Raw genomic sequence first — 22941 nt, forward strand, 5'->3', positions numbered from 1 at the left:
TTCCAACCATCCCTCATCCTCTAGACCTTTTAGTTGATCAGAACTGCTAGTTACTGTGTTTTGTACTTTGGAGAAAGAAGGGAAATCTACCCCAGGGAGAGGAAATTCCACTATGCTGACAGTTGTAGAACAGCCTAGCAGCCTCTTGCTCCTCCCAACAAATTTCTAGGGGATGGGAGGGGAAACGAGATCAAAATACTTTTGATCACTTGAACACATATTTAAGGGTAATTTACTGAATATATTTCACACCTAAAGTTTCAGTCAGCCACACAGATTTGAAGCAAATTTGTCAAGACCTACAGTGGATTGATGTCAACCTGGGGGCAGGTCTCTGATGTCCTGCTAGAGTTCTGCCCTTGGCCCTGTCTCTCTCTCTCTCTCTCTCTCTCTCTCTCTCTCTCACACACACACACACACACACACACACACACACACACACACAGAGTATCATATATATTGTATGTATGTATATATATAATGTATATATGCACATATGGTATCATTATACATATATATACACATTATACATATATACACATATAGTATACATATATAGTATATATAGTATACATGACATAATATAATATATATCAAATATGACATTAATTACATATAAAATGTATCAATACATGTCATGTAATATAATATATATCATTATATCATTATATATTATATATATACATATGTGTACATATATGTCATTCGTATACATACACACTTTTTAAATATTGGATTTTTATAACTAGAACAACACACTGAGTGTGGATTGAAAGAGATCTAGGTAGACTAGGAAAAATAGTATGAAACCAGCTAAACAAAACACAATATAAATAAATATAAAGTCATGTAGTCAGGTTCAAAAAATCATTTGTGTTTGTAAAGGACAACATGACTTGGCAGCATTTCACATGAAAATTCTTAAGGGATGAAGTGGAACATAAACACAATAAACCAAAATTTTCAGTTAAAGGCTTCCAAAACAGCTAACTCAAGAGTAGTCATATTATGCTTGAAGCATAACATCCATCTTTTTTAACAGTAGGAATTCAGTCATGCTGTATGTCTAAGTCATGGAATATCAGTCTCCAAAAAATTTAATGTGAAGGATTATCACAAGGCAATGGAGAGGTACATGGTGGATAGATATAATGTGCATCAGATCACCAATACAGAGACACACAGGAAAAGTGGCATCAAGGATGTTATCCTGAGAGATGGCTTTTTTTTTTTGTCATTGCCATTTGGTCCAAACATTGGTTTTTATCAGTGTAGGAACTCCAGATGTGGAAATTCCTTCCAACAACACAAACAGCAACCCATCTATACCTGATAGATCATCTTAGAGAGTGGCCTGGGGTTTTCAGAGGTTAAGAATCTTGACCATGGTTACACGGCTAGTTATCAGAGGCAGGACCTGAATCCTGACTCCAAGATTAGCCTTCCGGCCTCTATACCACACTTCCTTCTCCAGAGATACATGACAGAAGGAAAAGATAGATTGGTCAAACAGTGAGGTTTAAACAACAAATACCTTGCGTAAGTATTGGTATTCTTACAATTTCTTTAGAAAGAAAGGCCTTGAGCACATAGAGCAGACCTCCAAGGGAAGAATTATTTGAGGGCATGAGTAAGAGACAAACAAAGTAGGCAAATATGGAAGAGTTGTGATGTGCTTCACTGGAGGAAATGCCCAGAAAAATGCAATCACAGATCTCTCGAAGTACTTATAAAATGAGGTGAGGATCCCATAGTCTGTACTGGTCATGCTACATCTGGAATATTGTGTTTAATTAGATTACTTTATTTGCAGTAAATTTCTCTGATAAAGGCCTCATTTCTCAAATACAAAGAGAACAGAGCTAAATGTATTAAAACAGGAGCCATTCCCTGATTAATACATGGTCAAAGACTATTAACAGGCAATTTTCTGAGGAAGAAGCCAAAGCTATCAGTAGTTACACGAAAAAAATGATCTAAACCATTATTTTGTTGTTTTTCAGTTGTGTCCAACTCTTTGTAATCCTGTGAATTATAGCACGCCAATAGTGTCCATGGGTTTTTCTTGGCAAGGATTCTAGAGTGATTTGCCATGTCCTTCTACAATGGATTAAGGCAAACACAGGTTAAGTGACTTGTCCAGGGTCACACTAGCTAGTAAATGTCTGAGACCACATTTGAACTCAGATCTTCCTGACTCCAGGCTCATGACTCTATACACTACGCCACCTAGCTGCCTCCATTAATAATTAGAAAAAGTTAATTAAAACAATTCTCAGGTACCATCTCACACCCATCAGATTGGCTAAATGACAGAAAATGAAAGTGACAAATGCTGGAGCAGATTACAGGAAAATAGGTACTCTAATGCACTATGAGCTGTGAACTGGTCCAACTATTCTGGAGAATAATTTGGAACTATGCTCAAAGGGCTATAAAATTGTGTATATCCTTTGAACCAGAAATACTGCCTAATAGAGCTATAGCCCAAGGAGATCAAAGAAAAGGAAAGGGACATATACGTACAAAAATATTTATAGCAGCTCTTTTTTGTGGTGGCACAGAAGTAGAAACTGAAGGAATGCCCATAAATTGGAGAAAGCCTGGAAAGTTATGGTATATGGATTATATTGTAAAAAATGATGAGGGGATGGAATCAGAAAAACCTGGGAAACTTATATGAACTAATGCAAAGTGAAGTGAGAAGAATCAGGAGAACAAGGTACAAAATAACAGCAATACTGCAAAGCTAATCAAGTGTGAAAGACTTGGTAATTCTAATCAATAAAGTGATCCACCAAAACTCCAAAGGACTCATGATGCACAATGCTATCACCTTCAAAGAGAGAACTGATGGGCTAGAGTATAGCTTGATGTGTCTTTTTTTCTTTTTCTGAAACATGGCTAATGCAGAAAAGTGTTTTACATGACTTCAAACGTATGACGGGTATTGTATTTCTCACTTTCTCAATGGTTGAGGGAAAGGTGGAGAGAGGGTGGAGAATTTGGAATGGAAAAGAAAACAAAAGAGAAAAAGAGAAAGAAAAAGAATATTATAATTTATGAGGTACTTAACAAAACCACGGTGTTTCCAGGAGATGCTGACCAACATGGTGCAAAGTCTGGAATTCATTATATGAAGAATGACTGAATAAACTGATGATACCTAATTTCAAGAAAAAGACTTAAGAGAATGGCTAGCAAGTAGAAAATGAAAGAGATAGTCTATATACCACATTTCCAGAGGATAGAGCTAGGAATAATGGGTTAAAGTTATATATTGGCCAGTTTGGATGCAACATAAAGAAATACTTTCTGGCAATTTTATCTGTGCACCAGGCAGATAATACATACACAATGACAAAACTGTCATTCTGGGAAGGCTGTTAAGCTTTCAGACTCCTCAGAAAACGACAGTTAAAGCTTTACTGTCTAAGATTCCATTGTCATCTTGGCTACTGAAGCTGGTGTTACAAATGTAAACAGAAAGAACAATAAATCAAACTAAATGCTATTTAATTATACAGAGCAAGCTTGGCCCTGGAGAAGAGTTGAGAAAATGTACCTCCCCTCCATCTTTGCAGAGGTGGTGGACTATGTATGTGGAATACTGTACATATTGTTAAACAAAATCAAAGTATTAGTTGGTTTTATCAGACTGATTTTTTTCTTCTCTTTTAAAAAAATCTTCGGCATAGGGTTTTAATCACTGGGTAGGGCCAGGGGAAAGGTTATATTAGAAATAAAGGCAATGTAAATGAAATAAGACCAAAATTATATCTGTTCAATAAAGCAATGGGATACTTCATTAAGTAATGAGCTCCTCATTAAAGAAATTATTTCTTTAGAGGCTAGGTGAACATCTGTTAGGGAGGTAGAGCGGCACGGAAGGTTGAACTAAATGATGTCTAGGATTACTTCTAAGATTCTATAATTCTAGGTAGAGAAACAACCTAGAATGCATTAGGTACATTTTAAGGAGTTCTGAAAATGTCATTTTGAGACAGATTACTACTCAAAGTAAATGCTGAATCAGTAATTTTTTTTCTATTCCCAAGCTCATCTATTACATAAATAAACCATGTTCTACTTAAGATTCTTATTGTTATCCATCTTTTCTGCCCCTTCCCAGTTCGTCCCATAACCTCTAACCCTGGACTCTTATCTTTCAACAACCCTAGAATAGCAACCTGACAGGCATGACTAAAGCTGCTAATTCCAATCTAAAGGAAGAGTACCACTGTCACAATATTGGGGGAAATGCAAGGGGAAGCAGGTTGTCACTTTGTTTTACCAGCCTTGGTAGACTGATAAAGCTAAAGCAAGATTAGAGGTCACTAGCCCAACTCCCTCACTTCAGAGATGGGGAAAATAAGACCCACAGAGACTAAATGCCTTGCCCAATGTCATAATGACAATGATTAAAACTCAGGGTCACCAATTCTAGTGAAATTTTCCATCACACACTAGACAGCCAGCCTACACAGAAAGCTAGAATGTCTTCTGGGGAAACAGTGCAGAGGGGAGGCTGGGGACCTTAGTACCCTACTCCTATCCTCTGATAAGAACATCCTAATCCTTTTGAGAGATGTTAAACTCTACAAAACAATAGAATGGGAAAAACACCAGATCTCTTCAAGAAAATTAGAGACATCAAGGGAAAGTTTCATGCACAACTAGGCATGATAAAAGACAAAAATGATAGGGATTTAACAGAAGCAGAAGAGATTAAGAAGAAGTGCCAAGAATACACAAAAGAACTATACAAGAAAGATCTTAACATCACCAATAATCACGATGGTGTGGTTAATGACCCAGAGCCAGACATCTTAGAGAATGAAGTCAAGTGGGCCATTGCTAACAATAAGGCTAGAAGAGGTGATGGAATTCCAGAGGAGCTATTTAAAACCCTAAAAGATGATGCTAACTCTAAAACCCTAAAAAAGTGCTACACTCAATATGCCAGTAAATTTGGAAAACTGACCACTGTATTGGAAAAGATCAGTTTATTTCCCAATCCTAAAGTAGGGCATTTAAAGAAATGTTCAAATTACTGAACAATTGTGGTCATTTCACACGCCAGCAAAGTTATGTTTAAGATTCTACAAGCAAGCCTCCTACAACATGTGAACTGAGAACTACCAGAAGAGCAGGTTGGGTTTCAAAAAGGCAGAGGAACTTGAGACCAGATTGCCAGCATTCACTGGATTATCAAGAAAGTAATGGAGTTCCAGAAAAACATCTATTTCTGCTTCACTGACTACACTAAAGCCTTTGATTGGGTGGATCACAACAAAATGTGGCAAGTCCTCAAAGAGATGGGAGTAATTGAATCATCTTACTTATCTCCTAAGGAACCTGTATGTGGGCCAAGAAGCAACAACTAGACCTGAACACAGAACTGAATGGTTTAAGATTGGAAAAGGAGTACAATAATACATTGTCACCTTATTTAACTTACATGCAGAGTACAACATGTGAAAATGACAAGATGGAGGAATCAAAAGCTAGAATTAAGGTTGCTGGGAGAAATATCAACAATCTGAGATATACAGATGATACCACTTTGATGGCTGAAAGTTAAGAGGAATTAGGGAGCCACTTGATGAGGGTGAAAGAGAAAAGTATAAAAGCTGGCTTGAAGCTTAACATAAAAAAAAGAAACTAAGATGCTGGCAACTACTCACATCACTTCCTGGCAAACAGATGGAGAAGAAATGGAAGCATCAGATTTTATATTCTTAGGCTCAAAGATCAGGACAAATGTCAACTTTAGCCACGAAATTAAAAGATGCTTGCTCCTTGGGAGGAAAGCTATGGCAAATCTGGACAGTAGACTAAAAAGCAGAGACAACATCTTGCCGATAAAGGTCCATATAGTAAAAGTTATGATTTTTCCAGGAGCAATGTATGGCTTTGAGAGCTGGATTATAAAGAAAGGTGAGCACTGCAGAATCGATGCTTTCAAATACCGGTGTTGTATAAGACTTTTGAGAGTCCTTTGGACAGCAAGGAGGTCAGTCAATACAATAATTCAAAAGAAATTAACTTAGGCTAATCACTGGAAGGATAAATACTGAAGCTGAAGCTTAAATACTGTGGCCACATAATGAGGAGCTGGGACTCACTAGAAAAGACCCTGATATTGAGAAAGACTGAAGGCAAAAGGAAAAGGTGATGGCAGAGGATGAGATGGATAGAGAGTGTCATGGAAACAATGAACATGAACTAAGATATCAAGAGATAGTGGAGGATAGAATGGCCTGGCTATGTGGTCACAAGCAGTCAGACAAGACTGAACAACAGCAACAGAACTCCCCAACTCTAATCAGCAAGTTCTCCAAACGGCTGCTTGGCTGTTCATATCTAAGAACAGTTCAGTCAGTCTCCTATCTCTTCAATCAATCTTTCTGTCTCCCCTTCTCTCTCTTATACCAAATAGGTAGGGATTCCCAAGACTGTCATTCCTTTTCTCTCTCTCTCTCTCTCTCTGTCTTCTCTCTCTCTCTCTCTCTCAGCAATCTCTTCCACTTTATGACTGCAGCTATCACTTGAAATGTCTATCTCTAACTATGATCTCTTTTCAGAGCTCCACATCTTCATCTCCAGTTGCCTGTGGAGGAGTCCAAATGGATTTCTGTGTCCTCTACAATACATTTTTGGATAACCAAGCTTAGCACCAAAGAAGACATGACAAAATGTGATATCCCAGTACCTCCCTCCCTTTTTTAGAGGCAGAAGACTATGGTGTAGAACACTGACTTGGGTAATGTTTTGTTTAGTTTTTCTAAACTCCTTTTGTTTATTTCTTTCCTTTTTTCCTTCTTTCTTTTGTTGCAAGAGACAGTTCACCTGGAAAAGGCAAGGGATTTTTTTTTAAAATGATGGTTATATGAAAATAAAAACAACAAATATTTTTAAAGATAAAATTGCATTTTCAGAGACTGTTTCATGAGTCAGCATACCCCTATTTGTAGGAATCCACCCAGCCACTTCTTGGAATCACTCTTTTCCAGTGCTTTTATTTCCTATCTAGCCCAGATAAGACTTGTCCTCCCCACCAACACCAAGTGGGTACCACTTAATATAAGGTCTGCCTGTGAGTGACTATAATTCTGTAATTTACTTGACTAATAACTTGGTAAGATGACTGGCTTATCTGTAACAAAACTGCAAGTAGACACCCTTAATTAAGACCTCACTAAAAAATTCTGCAGAATTTGTGTAGGATGACTATGCTCTACAATGCTAGAAGGCTTTATACTGTTATACTAAAAGCTGATTGGTTCAAGACAGTTACTGATTCTTGCTAGAAAAAAACTTTATAAAAATCTGGTCCTTCAGCTAGCCATTCTGTCCCCTAAACTTGGAGAGTGGGGCTCCTAAGTATTATATAATAAGGTCAGAGAAAAAAGTCCAATAATGGTGACCAGACCAAGAAACACCATCTGTACCTCTTCCTAGAACTAGACCATCACTGTTACCAAGATCCAAGGGGCCAGAGGTGACAAAAAGGTGACACACATCCTGTTGGAGTATCCTTGCCAATAAACAGCCAATCTTGATCAAGCAAGTGGTGAGCCCAGATTCAAGCCTGAACCTAGCATAAAAGTATGACTTGATAAGCATAATTAGCACTTTGTGATCTGACTGGCTGGGATACACACCTCAATTTAAGATGTCCAAAGCTGACTTATCTTTCCAACAAAATCTGTCCTTTTCTTGATTTCCCTATTTACTATTAATTGAGAGAGATTCAGAGTTGCTGTAAGGAAAATTTCTCAAATAATGTCCAACAGTTGAACTGTCTTGGAAAGTAGTGGGTATCTCCTCTTGACCTCTCCAAACAAGGGCTGACTATCAAGTTGTGGGGAGTTTTCATCTTCATTTTCAGGTACAGGTCGAACTAGGTGGCCTCTGAAGTTCTCACCAATGCTGAGATGCTGTGACTCTGAGAAATGATTTTTGGCTCCAGATACCTATGCTCAAATCTCAGGGTCATCTCTGATTCCGCCCCATCCTCAAGGCCTGAATATAATCATACCAGTTCTGTAAAAGTCTCCAGCATCCATTTGTTCCTTTCCACTAATATTGTTGCTACCCTCATCTAACACCTTATGATAATTTTACCTGAAATCCTTGTAAGAATCTCCCGACTTCATCTCTCTTCCCACAATTCAACATTTATTAAGTACCTACTCTGTGGAAGGCATTTGTAGGCCTTATATCCCATCCTATTCAAAATTAATATTTCTCATGTATAAATCTCACCACACAGCTAAACTACTTAAAAACCTTCTATGACTGTCACCACCAACAACAATAAAACCAAATTTCTCAAGGACTTCTACAACCTGGCTCCAAACCACTTTTCCTTGGCATTTCTTTTCTTCTAACTAGATGTTCTAGCAAAATTATTCTTAGGACTATTCAAAGAATGTCACTTGCCTTTTGTACACTCCTATTGCCATGTTCTCTATACAACCTCCCTTAATTTCTTCTCCACTCCTGACCCTCAGCCAGAAGTCATGATCTCTCCTACCTCATTACTATAATACAGTATATCACTCTTATGTGTTCATATTCTATATTGAAGAATGTTATCTCAAAGTTTATCACAGACTTCTAGAAGGGACTCTCTTGAGAGAATATATCTTCTTTTCTTTGTGCATCCTTTGGGTCTGGCACGGTGTTTTGCATATAGTGGGCACTTGCATGTCAAAATGATTCCTGATCCTGTGGAGGAAGGCCTGTGTATCCCAATACCAAGACCTCACTCCAATTCAAGATATGTGTAAATATGACTACCACTACCTCTCTATTTCTGATAAATGGGGACTAGGTGTTAAGAAGAAAAAGTTATTATAAGTAAGAAGGGCAAAGAGTTGGCTTTGAAGGGTAGGGGCTGTGGAAGAGAGGTTTTATAAATTATTTCTGTGCCTAGGCATCAGTATAACTTGGCATAATAATTATCTACTACATCCTTAACTACTATCATCCCTCAGACTCTGATGGAAATAGCCCAGGATCCTAAATAAAGGCCCTGGGAATAACAATATCTCCCTCCAGCCCAACAGTGGAAGCCATCATTAATGAGAGAAATCATCATGGTAAAAGGGCACCCCTCCCTCCTCACCACCAACAACAATGGCTAACCAACTGCCACCAATAGGTAGATAAGAACAGGAACTCTGGGAGTAGGAGCACTACTCAGATCACAAGTTCTGCTTCTAGCCTAGCCTCATAGGCATTATCAGGGACAATACCTGTAGAGAAGGGGCCAGTCATCCCCACCAACTGTGGCACACAGGGCAGGCAAGCTGGTCTAGCTGAAGCCATAAGGGACCATGAGAGAGTCGAGAGGCAACATGTACTAGGCAATTCAAACTACTACCACCACTTTAACTACCACCTCCCTTCAGATCCTGATGGAGATGGCGCAGGACCATGGTTTCAAGAGCCTTGAGAACAGCAATGCTCCCAGTGCAGAAACTCAGCCATTATCCTGGAATAGAACCTCTGAAAAATGTAGCCTGACAACCGCAGGTGCTGCCACCACATCTACTGAAGCCCTAGGGAAACAAAAATTCTTTTCCCGCAAGTCTCTGACTCTGCCAAATGGTTCAATATAAGAAGTGACAGGATTTTATCAGTGGAAATGACATTTTTTAAAATATAAATTTATTTTAAGCTTTCAACATTTACTTCCACAAGTTTTTGAGTTCCAAATTCTCACCCCATCTCCCCCCTTCCCCCACCCCAAGATGGCATGCATTCTGAATATCCCTTCCCCTAGTCTGTCCTCTCTTCCATCTCCCTCCCCTTCTCTTATCCCCTTCCCCCTCTATTTTCCTGTTGGGCAGGACAGACTTCTGTACCCCATGGAAATGACATTAAAGAAGAGTCATTACCATCTGCTTTGCCATTGAACCCCCTAGAGCACGGGACATTTCTATCTGCCTTGCAGCTAAAAACTTCCATATGTGTTGTCTCACCTATTACAACATGATGTCTTTGAACACAGGGATTTTCTTAATTTTCTTTCTGTATCACCAGCATTTACACAGTGCTTTGCATATAAGTACTTAATAAACATTTCATTCATTCATTCACATTAATTTTATCCAGAATAGATGAGATATGGGTTTATCTGATTAAAAATTCTTATTACAAACGCTCAAATTATCAATTTCAAACAATGAGAACACAATAAAAACATACATCTCAAAAATTCCATTCAACATAATTCAGTTTGATGATTCAGAAAGCACCTTATACTCATAAAAAACAATTATTACATAGTTATGTATATATGTATGTAAACATATATGTACATATAGAAGGTAAATCTTTCATGAAAGAAAATAATATAAAAACAACTTTTTTAAAGCTACTTTAGATTTTTTTAGCTTTGAAATTTTCGTATTTTAGAGAAAAACAATTCACAGTACACGCTCCATTTAGTCACTACACTAACATAAATAATAAAAATAACTAAACATAATGCATTATATTTTCTACATTTCATTTTTTATATTTTTTATATTTATTGTCTCAGTTGGGAGAGGTGAAGAAGGACAGTGGATTACAGATAAAGTAGTCAAGAAAAAGTTTTTAAAAGATAGAAAAAGAAAGGAAGGGAAAAAGCATTTGAGTGTTTTTAAATGGATAGAAGAGAACAGAAAGAATAAGAGATAAGCAGTACAGCTTTGAAAGTTAGTTGTTAGATTTATTACATATTTTAAAAGAAAAACAAGCTACACGTATTAGATGTGTAATTTCATGTACAATTTCTATTTTTTGTTCTACTACATATATGGAAATGTCAATTTTTATTTGGCATTTACGTTTGGAATTTTTAAAAAATCTTAAAAAAAAAAACACCTCCCAAACAAAATACAATGTCAGGATATTCTCATACCTGGTTAAGTTAGCCAGATAATAAAGAAAGGAATGAGAAAGCATGAGGGCAGGGCCTTCTGCTTCTTTTTTTATCTGCACTTAGCATAGTGCCCTGTATGTAGTAGGTGCTTAATAAATGCTTGTTGAGTAAATGATTTAACTGCTAGAAAGTCACTAATCACAGCAGACCACTATAGGTACCATTAGCAGTGTGGCTATAGTCAGTCTCAGTTCTGGAAGTAGGACACATATCTTGGCTAACACTTGTAAGAGCTAGCATGCAGGCAGCATGAGTGGAGAGAAAGCAGAAAGAAAGGAAGTATATGGAGTGTTGACAAGGTTATCCGTCCCAACATTTGGTTCCTATGTTCAAATCCTACACTCCACTGAGGGTCCATACCCTTGGTACCACCTTTCCTCCATCAAAATGCAAAATTTGAAATAGTCAGGCAACTGGAAGTAGAATGTGGGTCCAAAGAGAACTATAATTTTGGGGTTTGTTTTTTTTTAGTAGTGACAAACAGAAGTAGGTAAAGTAGATGGACTTTTCTACCTTGATGAAGTAATTCTGACCAAAAAGTTTGAGGGTCATTTGTCCAAAGAACACAGTCTTCACAATTTAAATTTCATTTAAAAAGAACAAAAACCAAAACCAGTCAAGAGAAAAGTGTCAGTGTGAAATGCCTAACAGGAAATAAAGCAAGACTCCCAACTCTTAAAGCTGTAAAACATCACATCAACATATATTATTAATAGCCCTCTTTGATTTCAAGGAGTTTTCTTTCAGATTCATTTAATACTTGTCCTTATTCTACGAGGCTTGATTTGCTGCAACATGAATAAAGAAGAAGCTTTTACACAACTTACCCACATGATATCTTAGCTCCACTGTTGTTTCTCCTTCTCTGCTCGATTCTGTGACTTCACAAGTATAATTCCCAGGGACAGCATCACTCTTTTTCATTAGCAAAGAGGCATTTCCTTCTACTAACAGTGAAAGCGCAATTGTTGCACTTTTAAAATTATCACTGGCATTGGGCTTATTTTGATCTCCATCAAATGTAAAAATTTCTTTTCCTTTGTGTTTCCATTTTACATACATGACTTTGATGTTCTTTATCTCTAGATTATTAACAATGCAGGGAAGTATAACAGTTTCATTGCAAATAGTTTCTTCTACAAATCTGGTTGAATTAAATGTCAGCTGTGCAGAACCTAGAAAGGAAAAAAAGCAATCATTTTATTTAACTTCTAGAACTGCGCAGTGTATAATGCTGAATATGCTAGGAATGCTTATGATTAATGTTTTAATTGTTGACAAAACTAAGCAATGAGATAATGCAGTATGAGACAAGACAAGCATAAACCAATTATTTTTTTTGAACAGCAGCACACACTGTTGATATTTCAAAGCATCAGTTTTTCCATATTCTCTCCCAGTAACAGAAAGTCTACCAAATACATTTGTGGTGGGGTGGGGTGGGGTGGGGTGGGGTAGGAGTCACAGAAGAGAATCAACTATTGTGCTAGGTCATGAACATTTAGTATATGACTTTGAAAGCCATGGAGCAATGTGTGCTGATGCAGGCTGATGACACGTTAAGTGTCATGTCCTCACTATGAACAAATTCTGAACAGAAAAGCAGGCCAAGTATTATATTCAGCCTCAACTTCTATACACTTTCTCTAAATAGAACCTGCTAAACTGACACGAAGTTTATCTCTACCCTTATGCTACATTTCCAGGAAAGTGGCTGATCCTACTTTAATATACAAAATAAATCGGATGAATCACATCACATCTTTCCACTAGGTTGGAAAGTCCTAGAATGCTAACAAGAAAAACTGATTCTATGTGGCTGTTTTTCACACTGCTAAATACAGACTGCAGTAGACATTTTGCATGCAAAGGGTTATATACAACTGAATGGCATTTTCCACCCCCACACTTCACTGAAAACTGTTCAGCAAAGGATTTCCAAAATCACTGTTTTATAGGTATTCCTTCCTCCAAGACACAAATTAAAAAAACAAAAATTAGACCAAGAGCCATTCACTTTAATGTGTGAGATATATGGTATCCAAAATTCCATTCTGACAAATTGCCAATTGACTCCTTCCAATAGAAGATGGGAAGGAAAATAATAATCAGCCACTAGCTAGCCAAGTTATGCAACTATTGTGAACAGAGGTGGCAAGAGTCCGCCAAATTCCTCATGTTTTAAAAAGCCATTAGTCTAGTCCAATATTTCTCAAACCTTTGGGTTTCAGAACCCCTTTATACTATTAAAAATTATTGAAGACCTCAAAGAGAGAAGATTTAAGTGAGTAATGTTTACTGTATTAGAAATTAAAATGTCTTAGTATTATTATAACAATTCTGACCTCACAGATCCCCTGAAAGGATCTCTAAGAATCACAGGGGTCCTCAGATCACACTTTAAGAACCAACAGTCTAGATTATTTATAACAGATGAAGAATTATGTACCGTTAAGTGAAAAACAAAGCCTTAATGTAATTATTCACACTAATATAACACATTTTTCTTATAGCTCCCTTGGAAAAGAGTATCCCCATTTTACAGGTGAAAAAAAAACCAAGTTCCTGAGCAATTAAATGACTTGACTAAGGTTGCATAGCTAGTAGGCAGAACCTGAAGTTATGTCATCTGACTCAAAATCTGGTACTCTTTTTCTTGCTGAAAAAGTGGACCAGTTCTCAAGAGTATATAATTGTTTCATTGCTAGTATCATAGTAAGTACTTGCTGAATTGCTGGATCATAGATTTACAGCTGTAAATTACCTTAAAGGTAAACTTTTTTTTGGAGGGGGGTAGAGCTGGGGGGGGGGACCTGAGGAGAGGGAAGAGGAGGGAGAGGGAGAGACACACACTCTCTCTCTCTCTCTAGTTCTTGCCCAGGCTAGAAGGCAACAGGTACTACTGATCAGCACAGTCTGACCTGCTCCATTTCGCCCCTTCTTACACAGCCGGATGGCACCACCTCCCCCTTCCTGGGGGCTCATCATACTGCTGGCAGACTTAGTGTGGACACCCAATACGATTTTGTCCACTGCAACTCAACTCCCAAGCTCAACTGATCCTCAGCTGATCTTCAGTCTCCTGAGGCAGCAGGGATGTCAGGCCCGTGACACCATTTGTGGCTAACTTTTTCATTCTACAGATGAGGAAACTGAAGCCCAGACAGGTTAAATACTTTGAGAAAAAACACACAAGTAGTAACAGAGCAGGGAGCCAAACCTGAGTCCTCTGGCTCCAAATCCAGTAGTGTTTCCACTGCTATTTTCTGCTGCCCTTCTAGTGACCACAGATAGACATGAGCTAAATACTTGTTAGAGAAGCATAAAGGGACATGAGGCATAGATGATGGGACTGGCCCCTGCCACTGTAAGTAACTAACCACAATGATGCTAGACATAAAAGGAGGTACCGAAGGATGATTGAGGGAGCTGGCCACTACTTGTCTTTCACTTCAAGGTCTGTTCTCTTATGTTGTCTCATGCTCCCTGTTTAATTTTTCTTTCATAAGACTACTTATCCTATGTTCTTCTCTTATTTCTCCATTGCTAATGGTATCTGTGTGTTCAGATTTCTAAAGTCTAGATTGTCTCTGTATTTTTCTTAAACTTATATATTAAGTTGGATCTCTTGGTCTTAATACTCACTTTGGAATCATTTTTCTGGTTTTCTTATTAATTCAGAATTTTGTTTCCTAGTCAAGCATTTATAAAATTATAACAAGGACTGGGAATCTTAAGACTTAGGTTCTATCCTCAACTTTACCAACTGCTAGCAATTTGACCCTGGCCAAGTTATTTAACGTAAGCCTCAGTTTGCTCTCTATGAAAAAATAGGGAAAGGCCTGCCTTGAATTCCTCACAGGATATTGGGAAAACCAAGAGAGAATGCATATAGAAGCTGTGAATCTTAACAATGAATTACTTGAAGGGTCTTCTTTGACTTACAGGCCTAAGTTGTAGCTCTGGGGCTTTTGGCCCCATAAGTCTCCATGGTTCACGTCTTTCTTAGCTCTGAATTACCAGGTGTTCCTTCAAGCATATGTACATGCCTAAGGTCCTGGACCTCTACATCTACAGTCCTTCTTTAATTTCAGTTTTCCTGGCCTGGCTACTTCCCCTGAGCAACAGGGTTTGACAGAGAGGTTGCAATGGTTCATTCATTCAAAAAACACTTAAGTACCTACTATGTGACATAAGCATAAGGCTAGACACCAGGCATGAAACAATTACAAATCAGGCAGGTCCAGTACATGAGAAGACAAAAGAAAAAGAAAGTAACTAGGATACTGGAGAAATGAAGACCACAACTTGTCCCTCAAAAGTTTAACTTTCCTGATACATAAGTAAACAAGAAATGGTCTGCCAGCATCACAGAAATCTAGTGTTTTTCTCTTTAACTGATTTACAGGGGGTAAGAGAAAACTGTTTTAATTATATTGGATTATTTATTATAATCACATAATTTATTATAACTGAAGCAATTAAGCAGAACAAATGTCAATAAATTGAAAGCAAGACTGACCTGGGTAAATCATTTGGATAATCCACCCACTAATAACCTGAATCTCACTATTAACTTTTAGTTTCTGCCTTCTCTACTACCAAGCAATATGTCCTGAACACAGTAAGCACTTTATAAATTTGTTTGCTGAATTAATTTCATCAGTGCTCTAGCTGAGTTATTAAGTAGCCAAAGGACCTGATTTGGCTTTCCTGTCCTATGCCTTCTTTATTCCATTCCATCTTCAGATACAGAAGCATTAAAAGAGAAAAAAGACAGACATCATGGGGGGAAGAAGTCAAAGGAGACATGGATAATCACCAAATTATTTAACTAGTTTCTGCATATTCAAGATTTGGCAGCAGCAGTCAAAATCAGCATCACCTAATCAGGCAGAAGTATACAAGTGTAACTAACGATGTCAGAATGGCACAGGAGTATTCAGATGAGCTAGGAAACAATTGTTAGAGACAACTAATAAGCATATTGGGTCCCACGACCTCTGTGAAGGTCCAAGTATGCACCCTTGGAACTACTTAAACCTCTCCCTACCATTGCAAGCCTAAAATTTACCCTGGAGTGTCAAAGGAAGCTCAGTGAGTTAGGCTTACAGTTGACAGACTTTGTTTATAGTTTCCATTCCTTACTCCTTATCTTAAGATCAAATGTAGTAATATCTACAGAGTCATTACTATTATTATTGACAGAGATGATTGTTGGCTCTAGTCTCCTCAAACCTTATGGATTAAAATCCACTTGTCAGGAATCAACCAAAAAGGGCTTTTGGTAAGCCTTGATCAAGATGTCTTTCTCTACTACTCCTATCAAAGTCCTTAAATTAAAAACATCTCTGAGGAATTATATAACAAATGGACAAATCTTTACGGTTTGGAAATCCAAAGATGACTCAGCCATATTTAATTGCAATAGTACAAGTGCTCATGAAGGCCAGACTGCCACAGCACTGTAACTGAGTTAAATGTTTACTGTAAAAGTATGGGAGGGGTTCATAGAGGTTCCTGATTCCTACTCCACCCTAGTTCTCTCTCTGCCCTCTCCCCATCTTCTGACAATTTAATGAATGTGTCAGTGATACAGAACTCAAAATTCATATAGTCCCCTAATTAGTTCTGATGTGGAATAGATTCATGTAGTTGGAAAGATTTTCCAGAGAGGACTAGCCCTGTGCTGATAATGCCAGTAGTAGAACGTCACCTCCCACTTAAGAGAAACAGATGGAGAGCCAAAGGCAGATCAGAGATGAATTCTATGGTTTTTCCTAATAATTTTTAGCCACTATCTTCTTGGGAATCAGGATAAAGAGGCCTAGGATTGGCAGAGAGTGACATCTTCCATTTCCTTTTTGTTTTGAAAACTTAAGTGCTTCCTACTCATTCTTTAAAAAGCCTAACTTAAATGCCATCTTCTTCATGATGCATTTCCTCCCCTGCCGCTACCAGTAATTACTTTTGTTTTTTTTTTTTTTGGGGGGGGGCTCCAGGCAACTGGAGTTAAGTGACTTGCCCAGAGTCAAGTGTTATGTGTCTGAGGCTAGATTTGAACTCAGCTCCTCCTGACTCCAGGGCTGGTGCTCTATCCACTGCACCACCTAGCTACCCCCAGTAATTGCATCTTCAGACCACTACAGCACTTTGAATGCACATCTCATCCATCATGGATGATTCAGCATTATGATTAGTTGTATATGGGTCATAGCTTTTACTAGACTGTAAGCTCCATGAAGACAGGGCTCTTTTCTTAATCTAAACATCTCTTCACACAGGCTTCAATGAACACTTCACAATTTTAATTTGTTGAATAAATCTAATCAAAAGTTAAGATGTACACAAATAATCATAAGTTAGGATGTGATGAAGACATAGAAGATGCATCATCACCACCATCATCATTGCTAGTATTTACATAGTGTTTTAAGGTTTGCAAAGCATTTTGCAAGTATTATCTCATTTGATCCTCACAACAACTGTGGGAGGTAAGTGCTATTATTATAACCCATTTTACAGATGAGGAAACAGAAAGGATTTGAAGATTGGGATGGGAGGAATTATTTACAAAGGAGAGATGTTAAAGAAGGCTTCAAAGGAGAATAGAAAGCACATAAACAGGACTTAAGTGGCGATTTTCATTAATGTTTCTATCAGATCGTTAAGATGTCTGCTTTCTATAAAACAATTACGATGCAGTGGTAAAAGCATTACATTTATAAACAGAAGACCTGGATCAGAATCTCATCTCTTCTATTTACTCTATATGCGACCTTGGGCAAGTCATTTTCCAGCTATGGGTTTCAGTTTCTTCATCACCAAAATAAGGGAGTGTGACTATTAAAGTCCTTAACTCTAAATCCTGTGACCTTATGAACTTATAAATTGAAGTGGCACAATAACACAGCTGTAGAATGAAATAATTGTCAATATTTATCCAACATTCAAAACAAAAGTCCCAACATCTGTACCACTGTCTAAGTTTCTAGGCATTAATGACTTCAAATTATTCTCTGGCCCTCACTATGTCTTGCAATATGCTGAGTACACAGTAGGAACTCATTAAATGTTTGTTGACTGATGACTGAAATGGAAAAAAGAATGAGACACAATCCAACGCAGATTAAAACCTTGCTTTTCTTTCCTACTCCCACCATCCCCCCCCACCAAAAAAAAAAGATATCACTATATTCAAGAATGAACAATGGTCCCCTTTCCAAATAACTTTTGTGCTTGTCTAAAATTTCTGAGATTGCTGATGGAGTTCTAAGGCCTTAATAATACGTTTTGTTGCACTTTACAAAAATCCTCTTTTTTACACAGATCCTCACAACTCTATGAGTTAAGCAGTATCCCCATTTTACCAACAAGGAAATCGACGCTCAGGAAAGCTAAGTGACTTGTCCAAGGTCATATAGTTACTAAGTGAGATAGTAAGGACTTGAACCCAGGTCCCTTAATTCCATGTGCAATGCTTATTTCTCTACACCATTACTACCTTTCATTTCATCATGTTGCCAAGAAGCCAGAACGTTTCATTTTCTTTACTTCCCTAACACTAAAGCCCACTTAAAAGACGCAACATGAAATAATGGGTAGATTTTTTTTTGGAGTCAGGAATACCTGGGTTTAAGACTTGTCCCTAATCTAATTTACCTCCCAGTCCCTACCTAAGACTCTAAGTTGAGGAGAAGTTGCACATATGGACTTAGTAGAGGCAGTTTCATGAGCACAAGGTGTCCAAGGCAATGAAAACACAGACCTTAACCAAAACAAAATCCCACCTGCCATAAACCTATAAAAAAAATATCCAGGTCATGTTATTATAGGGAATAAATGCTTCTCTACATGAAATAAATTTTTTTTTACTCATTTTACAAGGTTATTAGGAGGCTCAAATTAGATAATATATATAAAGCACTTTGCCAACTTTAAAAGACTACTTACCAAGTCTAATTATAAACTTGTTCTCTGCAAAAATTAAATTGCTAAACCAGTCAGCTCTAACATTATTCTTGTTTCTAACAACACAGAAGAAATGTCTTCAATAACACATGAAGTGTTAAATATCCATTACATTACAATATGAAAAATGCTTACATCAATATTCCATGGATCTGTGATTTCATTGGTATGGGCATAGTCTTCACCAACACAGATCACCAATCCTCTAGATATAGTAAATGGTCTTAGAGAGTTACTATGGCTGAAAAATTCATCACCCTGAGGCCAAGCTCAGAATTAACTAGGCTGGTCCTCGGGAGACAGGTCTCATCATACTCAAAACCTTTCCATTAAGGTAGGTCTTGCCAGAGCCTATGCTCTACTGACACAGCTTTTGAAAACTTATAGTCAACTCCACATCACGATAAGACGTTACTGGAGGACAAGAGAAACGAAGTGAAAATAATATGGAAAATTTAGCTTTAGGTAATTTCAGAGGAAGGAAGATACTAAGAAGACTTAGAAAACACTTAGAACTATTATCACTAAAATAATTTATAATAAAGTCTTAGTACTGCAGTAGCAACGCTAACACTGAGGAACTAGAATTGATGTTTTGTTGTGTGAATGATTTTGAAAGTCTATAGATTACTTATCAATTTGAGGGGAAATATCCATCTCTCATAACCTGTCCTCTCAAATCTCCATTTCCAACTCAGTGGCAAAGATAAAACACCTGCCAAAACACAGTTGACAGCATGACTGAGTGTTCTAATGGCAAGCATGAACCATAATCCTTTAACACTACCTCCATACACTAGGCCATCCTCAGAAATATACTTTTAAGCAAGCATTTACTTTTTCAAAATGGCAACTCATGTTTAAAAATAATACATATTTCTTAGAGAAAAAAGCCATTTGTTTTGAACACACCAAATTACCATTTTGCCCAGGCAGTAAAATTTTTTGTCATATATAACCCCAATTTTAAAAGCTCACAACAAAGAAAACTCCCGAACATGCAGTTTATATACCTGTCATCAACTATTTGAGGTTTGTTGGGTTTATTTATCAATTTTGAATTAAATAAATGCTTGACAACAAGAGAAATGATGCCCTTTTAAAGGAAGTGCAATAGATCATGGGTAGGCACAGAAATAAGTAAGAATAAAAACACATTTGTTCAGAGAAAATAACTCATTATCAGATGGTGTATCTTGTAATGAAATGCCACAAGGTATAAAGCAGCTCTATTGTACTTAGATTGAAGGAATTTTTAAGATCAAAATATGCCTTGCTATGGAAGACACAGATATTGTAGAAAAGTTGCTACACTACAGGAAAAAAAAATACCTACCCATAAGAAATGAAACTGAAAGCAAGCATATCGAAGTGTTCAACATGGGATTTTACTCTGAATCAATGTATGTCCTATTATATATTTGAACCAAATTTTATAGGCGCATTGTCTACAAAAACTCAACTTAAAACTTTCCATGATAATTGTTGTCCCTCCTCCACATATTCTTATTAAACTACATAATAAATGCAAATACACACACACACACACACACACGAATGTGGCTAATTACAAATGAATCTTATCTATTCATTAAAGCAGGTCCACAAGGGCCTCTACCTGGGAGCTACTTTTACAGTACTTGTTTCTAACAACACGCTTGGAAGTACATTTTTAAAATGTTCTTTAATTCAACCCTTTACTAACTCAGACTAGACTTGACTGAATTAAGTTTGAATTAACAATTAGTCTGAAATGTTGATACTTTATATTACATCATAATCACTTTATTTTAAATGAAAATTCAAAAGCACCGTTTTTTGAAATTATACCAGTTTAGAATTACTATAGGTATGATGATTTTTAAAATCAGTATCTGTTGTGATATTTCTAAAATGAAGTATTTGGCTCTTAGGACTCTGGATAACTTAATTACTCCACACTGCAGGATGTTCATGAAAAAGAAAATGAAACATATCTAGTGGAATCTTACTAACAGTCTATAAAGTCATATACACATTATCAGGACTTGAAGGGCAGTACTCAGAGTCAAATTACTTTAGCTCTTCATAAATGAACTTCATTGTTCCTATGCTACTCAGAACAGAAACGTATTATTACAGTGAGTTTACAAAAAGCTTAACATAAAGAATTAAAGCAGACCCTGGATGTTAAACGTTCACAGGAACTATATAACCGAAGACATTTTCCAAAGCGTGGCAAATCCCCAAGCTCTGGGTCCAGAAAGTCTAAAAAACGGGCCGGTCTGGAACTGTATCCCCAACCCCACGCAACTGATTTTTTTTTTACTACTGGATATTGTTTCGTATTTGGAGCATATGATGTGGGTAGTTTATTATTAAAGAATTTTCCAAATAAAGTAATGTGGCTTGAGAGCTGAAGACGGTATTATAAAGTGGTTAATGGGGGGGGGGGTAATCTGGGCCTCTTCATACCTCAAAAAGGCAGCCAGGGAAAGGTTTCTCCCCTAAGGTTGGCCAGGGGAATGAAACTTGGCTGTGTCCTTTCTGTCCTCTCCCTACTAAGAGCTGGGCGAGGGGAAGCTCACAGCCCTGGTTAGAATGCGTACTCCTCCGGGAGAAAGGCCCATGTTTTTCTACTCTTCCCCCCAAATACATCTAAAGCAGAGACCTGGGCGGGGGGGAAGGGGAGAAGGGGAGAAGGGGAGAAGAGTGGAGGAGGGGGAGCGCAATTATCCCCGCCCCCATCTCATTTTTGGCGGGGGAGGTGTGGGAAACGAATGTTTTGACGTCTCCGGGGTGTCTGCATTTTGGAGGTGGAAGGGGGAGTGAAGACCTGCGTCTGCACTGGGAGCCGGGGGGTAGAATGGAAACGGGGTAAGGGGATCCCTCAGAAGACGTGGCGAAGCAGGGGGTGGGGAGGAGATGGTGGCTCCCACGTTCACATCTTGGATGTGAAAGTGAAGGGGACGAGTGTGTGTGTGTTTGTACAGGACACAGACGCCCGCCCGCCTCGCTGCCTCCTCCGGCCACGGCCACGGCCACCGCCAGCACAGGGCGGACACAGCCGCCGCCCAGCAGCCGCCCTCGGGGGCGCATTTCCCCAGGGGCCGCCGGCAAAAGGAGAGGGGGTCGGGGAGTGGGAGGACGCGGGGTCCCGGGGAGCCGGAGGGACACTTACCGCCGCACACGGTGCCAAGCAGCAGCGCTGCCACCAAGGGCCACATCTCCGCGCACAGCCGCGACCGCCGCAGCCTCCCCGGCGCCTCCCGCCTCTCCTACTGCTGCTCCTCCTCCTCCTCAGGTGTCTGGACAAACCCGCCGCCGCCCGTCCCCGGCAGGACCCGCGCCGCCCGCCGCCCCGCCGCCCTGCCTCCGCCGCCGGAGCTGCTGCCGCCGCGCGCGCGCCTTCCCTCTCCCTCTCCGCTTCCCTCCCGCAGTTGGAGCCCTCGCGGCGCGCACGCGCTGCCCCCCTCCCCCGCCCCCGCCCCCGCCCCCTTCCTCAGCCCGGCCGCGGCTGTCGCTGCTGACGCGGCGTACTCTGCTGCTCCCACCTCCTTCCCTCCCTGCTTCCTCTCCGCGGAGCCCCGCGCCGCCTCCTCGCGCCTTCCTTGGCCCCCGGGGGTACGGAGTGCGCGCGGCTGCTGCGGCGGCGAGGCCGGCTGGAGGATGCAGACGCAGCAGTTTGGGGGTCCGCTGAGCTGGCGGAGACGCTCGTGTTCCCACCTCCCGCCTCTCCCAACTCTGCCCCTAACCCCCTGAATGAAACAAACCGGCAAAAACCAAAGCAAAACAAAAATGTCACACCACCCTACTGCAACTGTAGTCTCTACACTTTCCACCCCCTTGGGGCATTGTGCGTATGTGTGTTCACATGGCTGCTTTTGCACTTGTGTCTTATTTTCCTTCAGCTTACGAAACCTTTTGCTCTCTTGCTTTTCTTCATCCGGTCTGCTAACCGTACCTCCCCCCCATTGTCTCGTGACTCCACCTATGCTCAAACACCCGACACCTCCCCTCCTACCCCACTCCACCCCTCGCTCTTTCCT

General features: G+C 39.2%; 1 protein-coding gene across 5 annotated transcripts in view; it reads right to left on the bottom strand.

Moving 5' to 3' along the window:
• CD47 (CD47 molecule) overlaps nt 1–22273 on the bottom strand; it is a 72766-nt gene extending 50493 nt beyond the window's left edge. For 3 of the 5 annotated variants that reach the window (XR_002327052.2, XR_013482941.1, XM_020999870.2), the window contains exons 1-2: nt 22074–22273; nt 11770–12117 (exon numbers count right to left, since the gene is read on the bottom strand). Coding sequence is in view for 3 of the 5 variants with exons in the window: in XM_020999870.2 (XP_020855529.1) it covers nt 11770–12117; nt 22074–22119 (394 nt within the window). In the remaining 2 variants the exon portion in view is untranslated. The remainder of the gene's footprint in view (nt 1–11769; nt 12118–22073) is intronic. The other 2 variants (XM_020999871.2, XM_020999872.2) reach the window with 2 other exon arrangements.
• Between the last annotated feature and the right edge of the window lie 668 nt (nt 22274–22941).

Source organism: Phascolarctos cinereus, unplaced genomic scaffold (assembly GCF_003287225.1).
Source record: "Phascolarctos cinereus isolate Bilbo 61053 unplaced genomic scaffold, phaCin_HiC Scaffold_726;HRSCAF=1367, whole genome shotgun sequence".
Classification (NCBI taxonomy): domain Eukaryota; kingdom Metazoa; phylum Chordata; class Mammalia; order Diprotodontia; family Phascolarctidae; genus Phascolarctos; species Phascolarctos cinereus.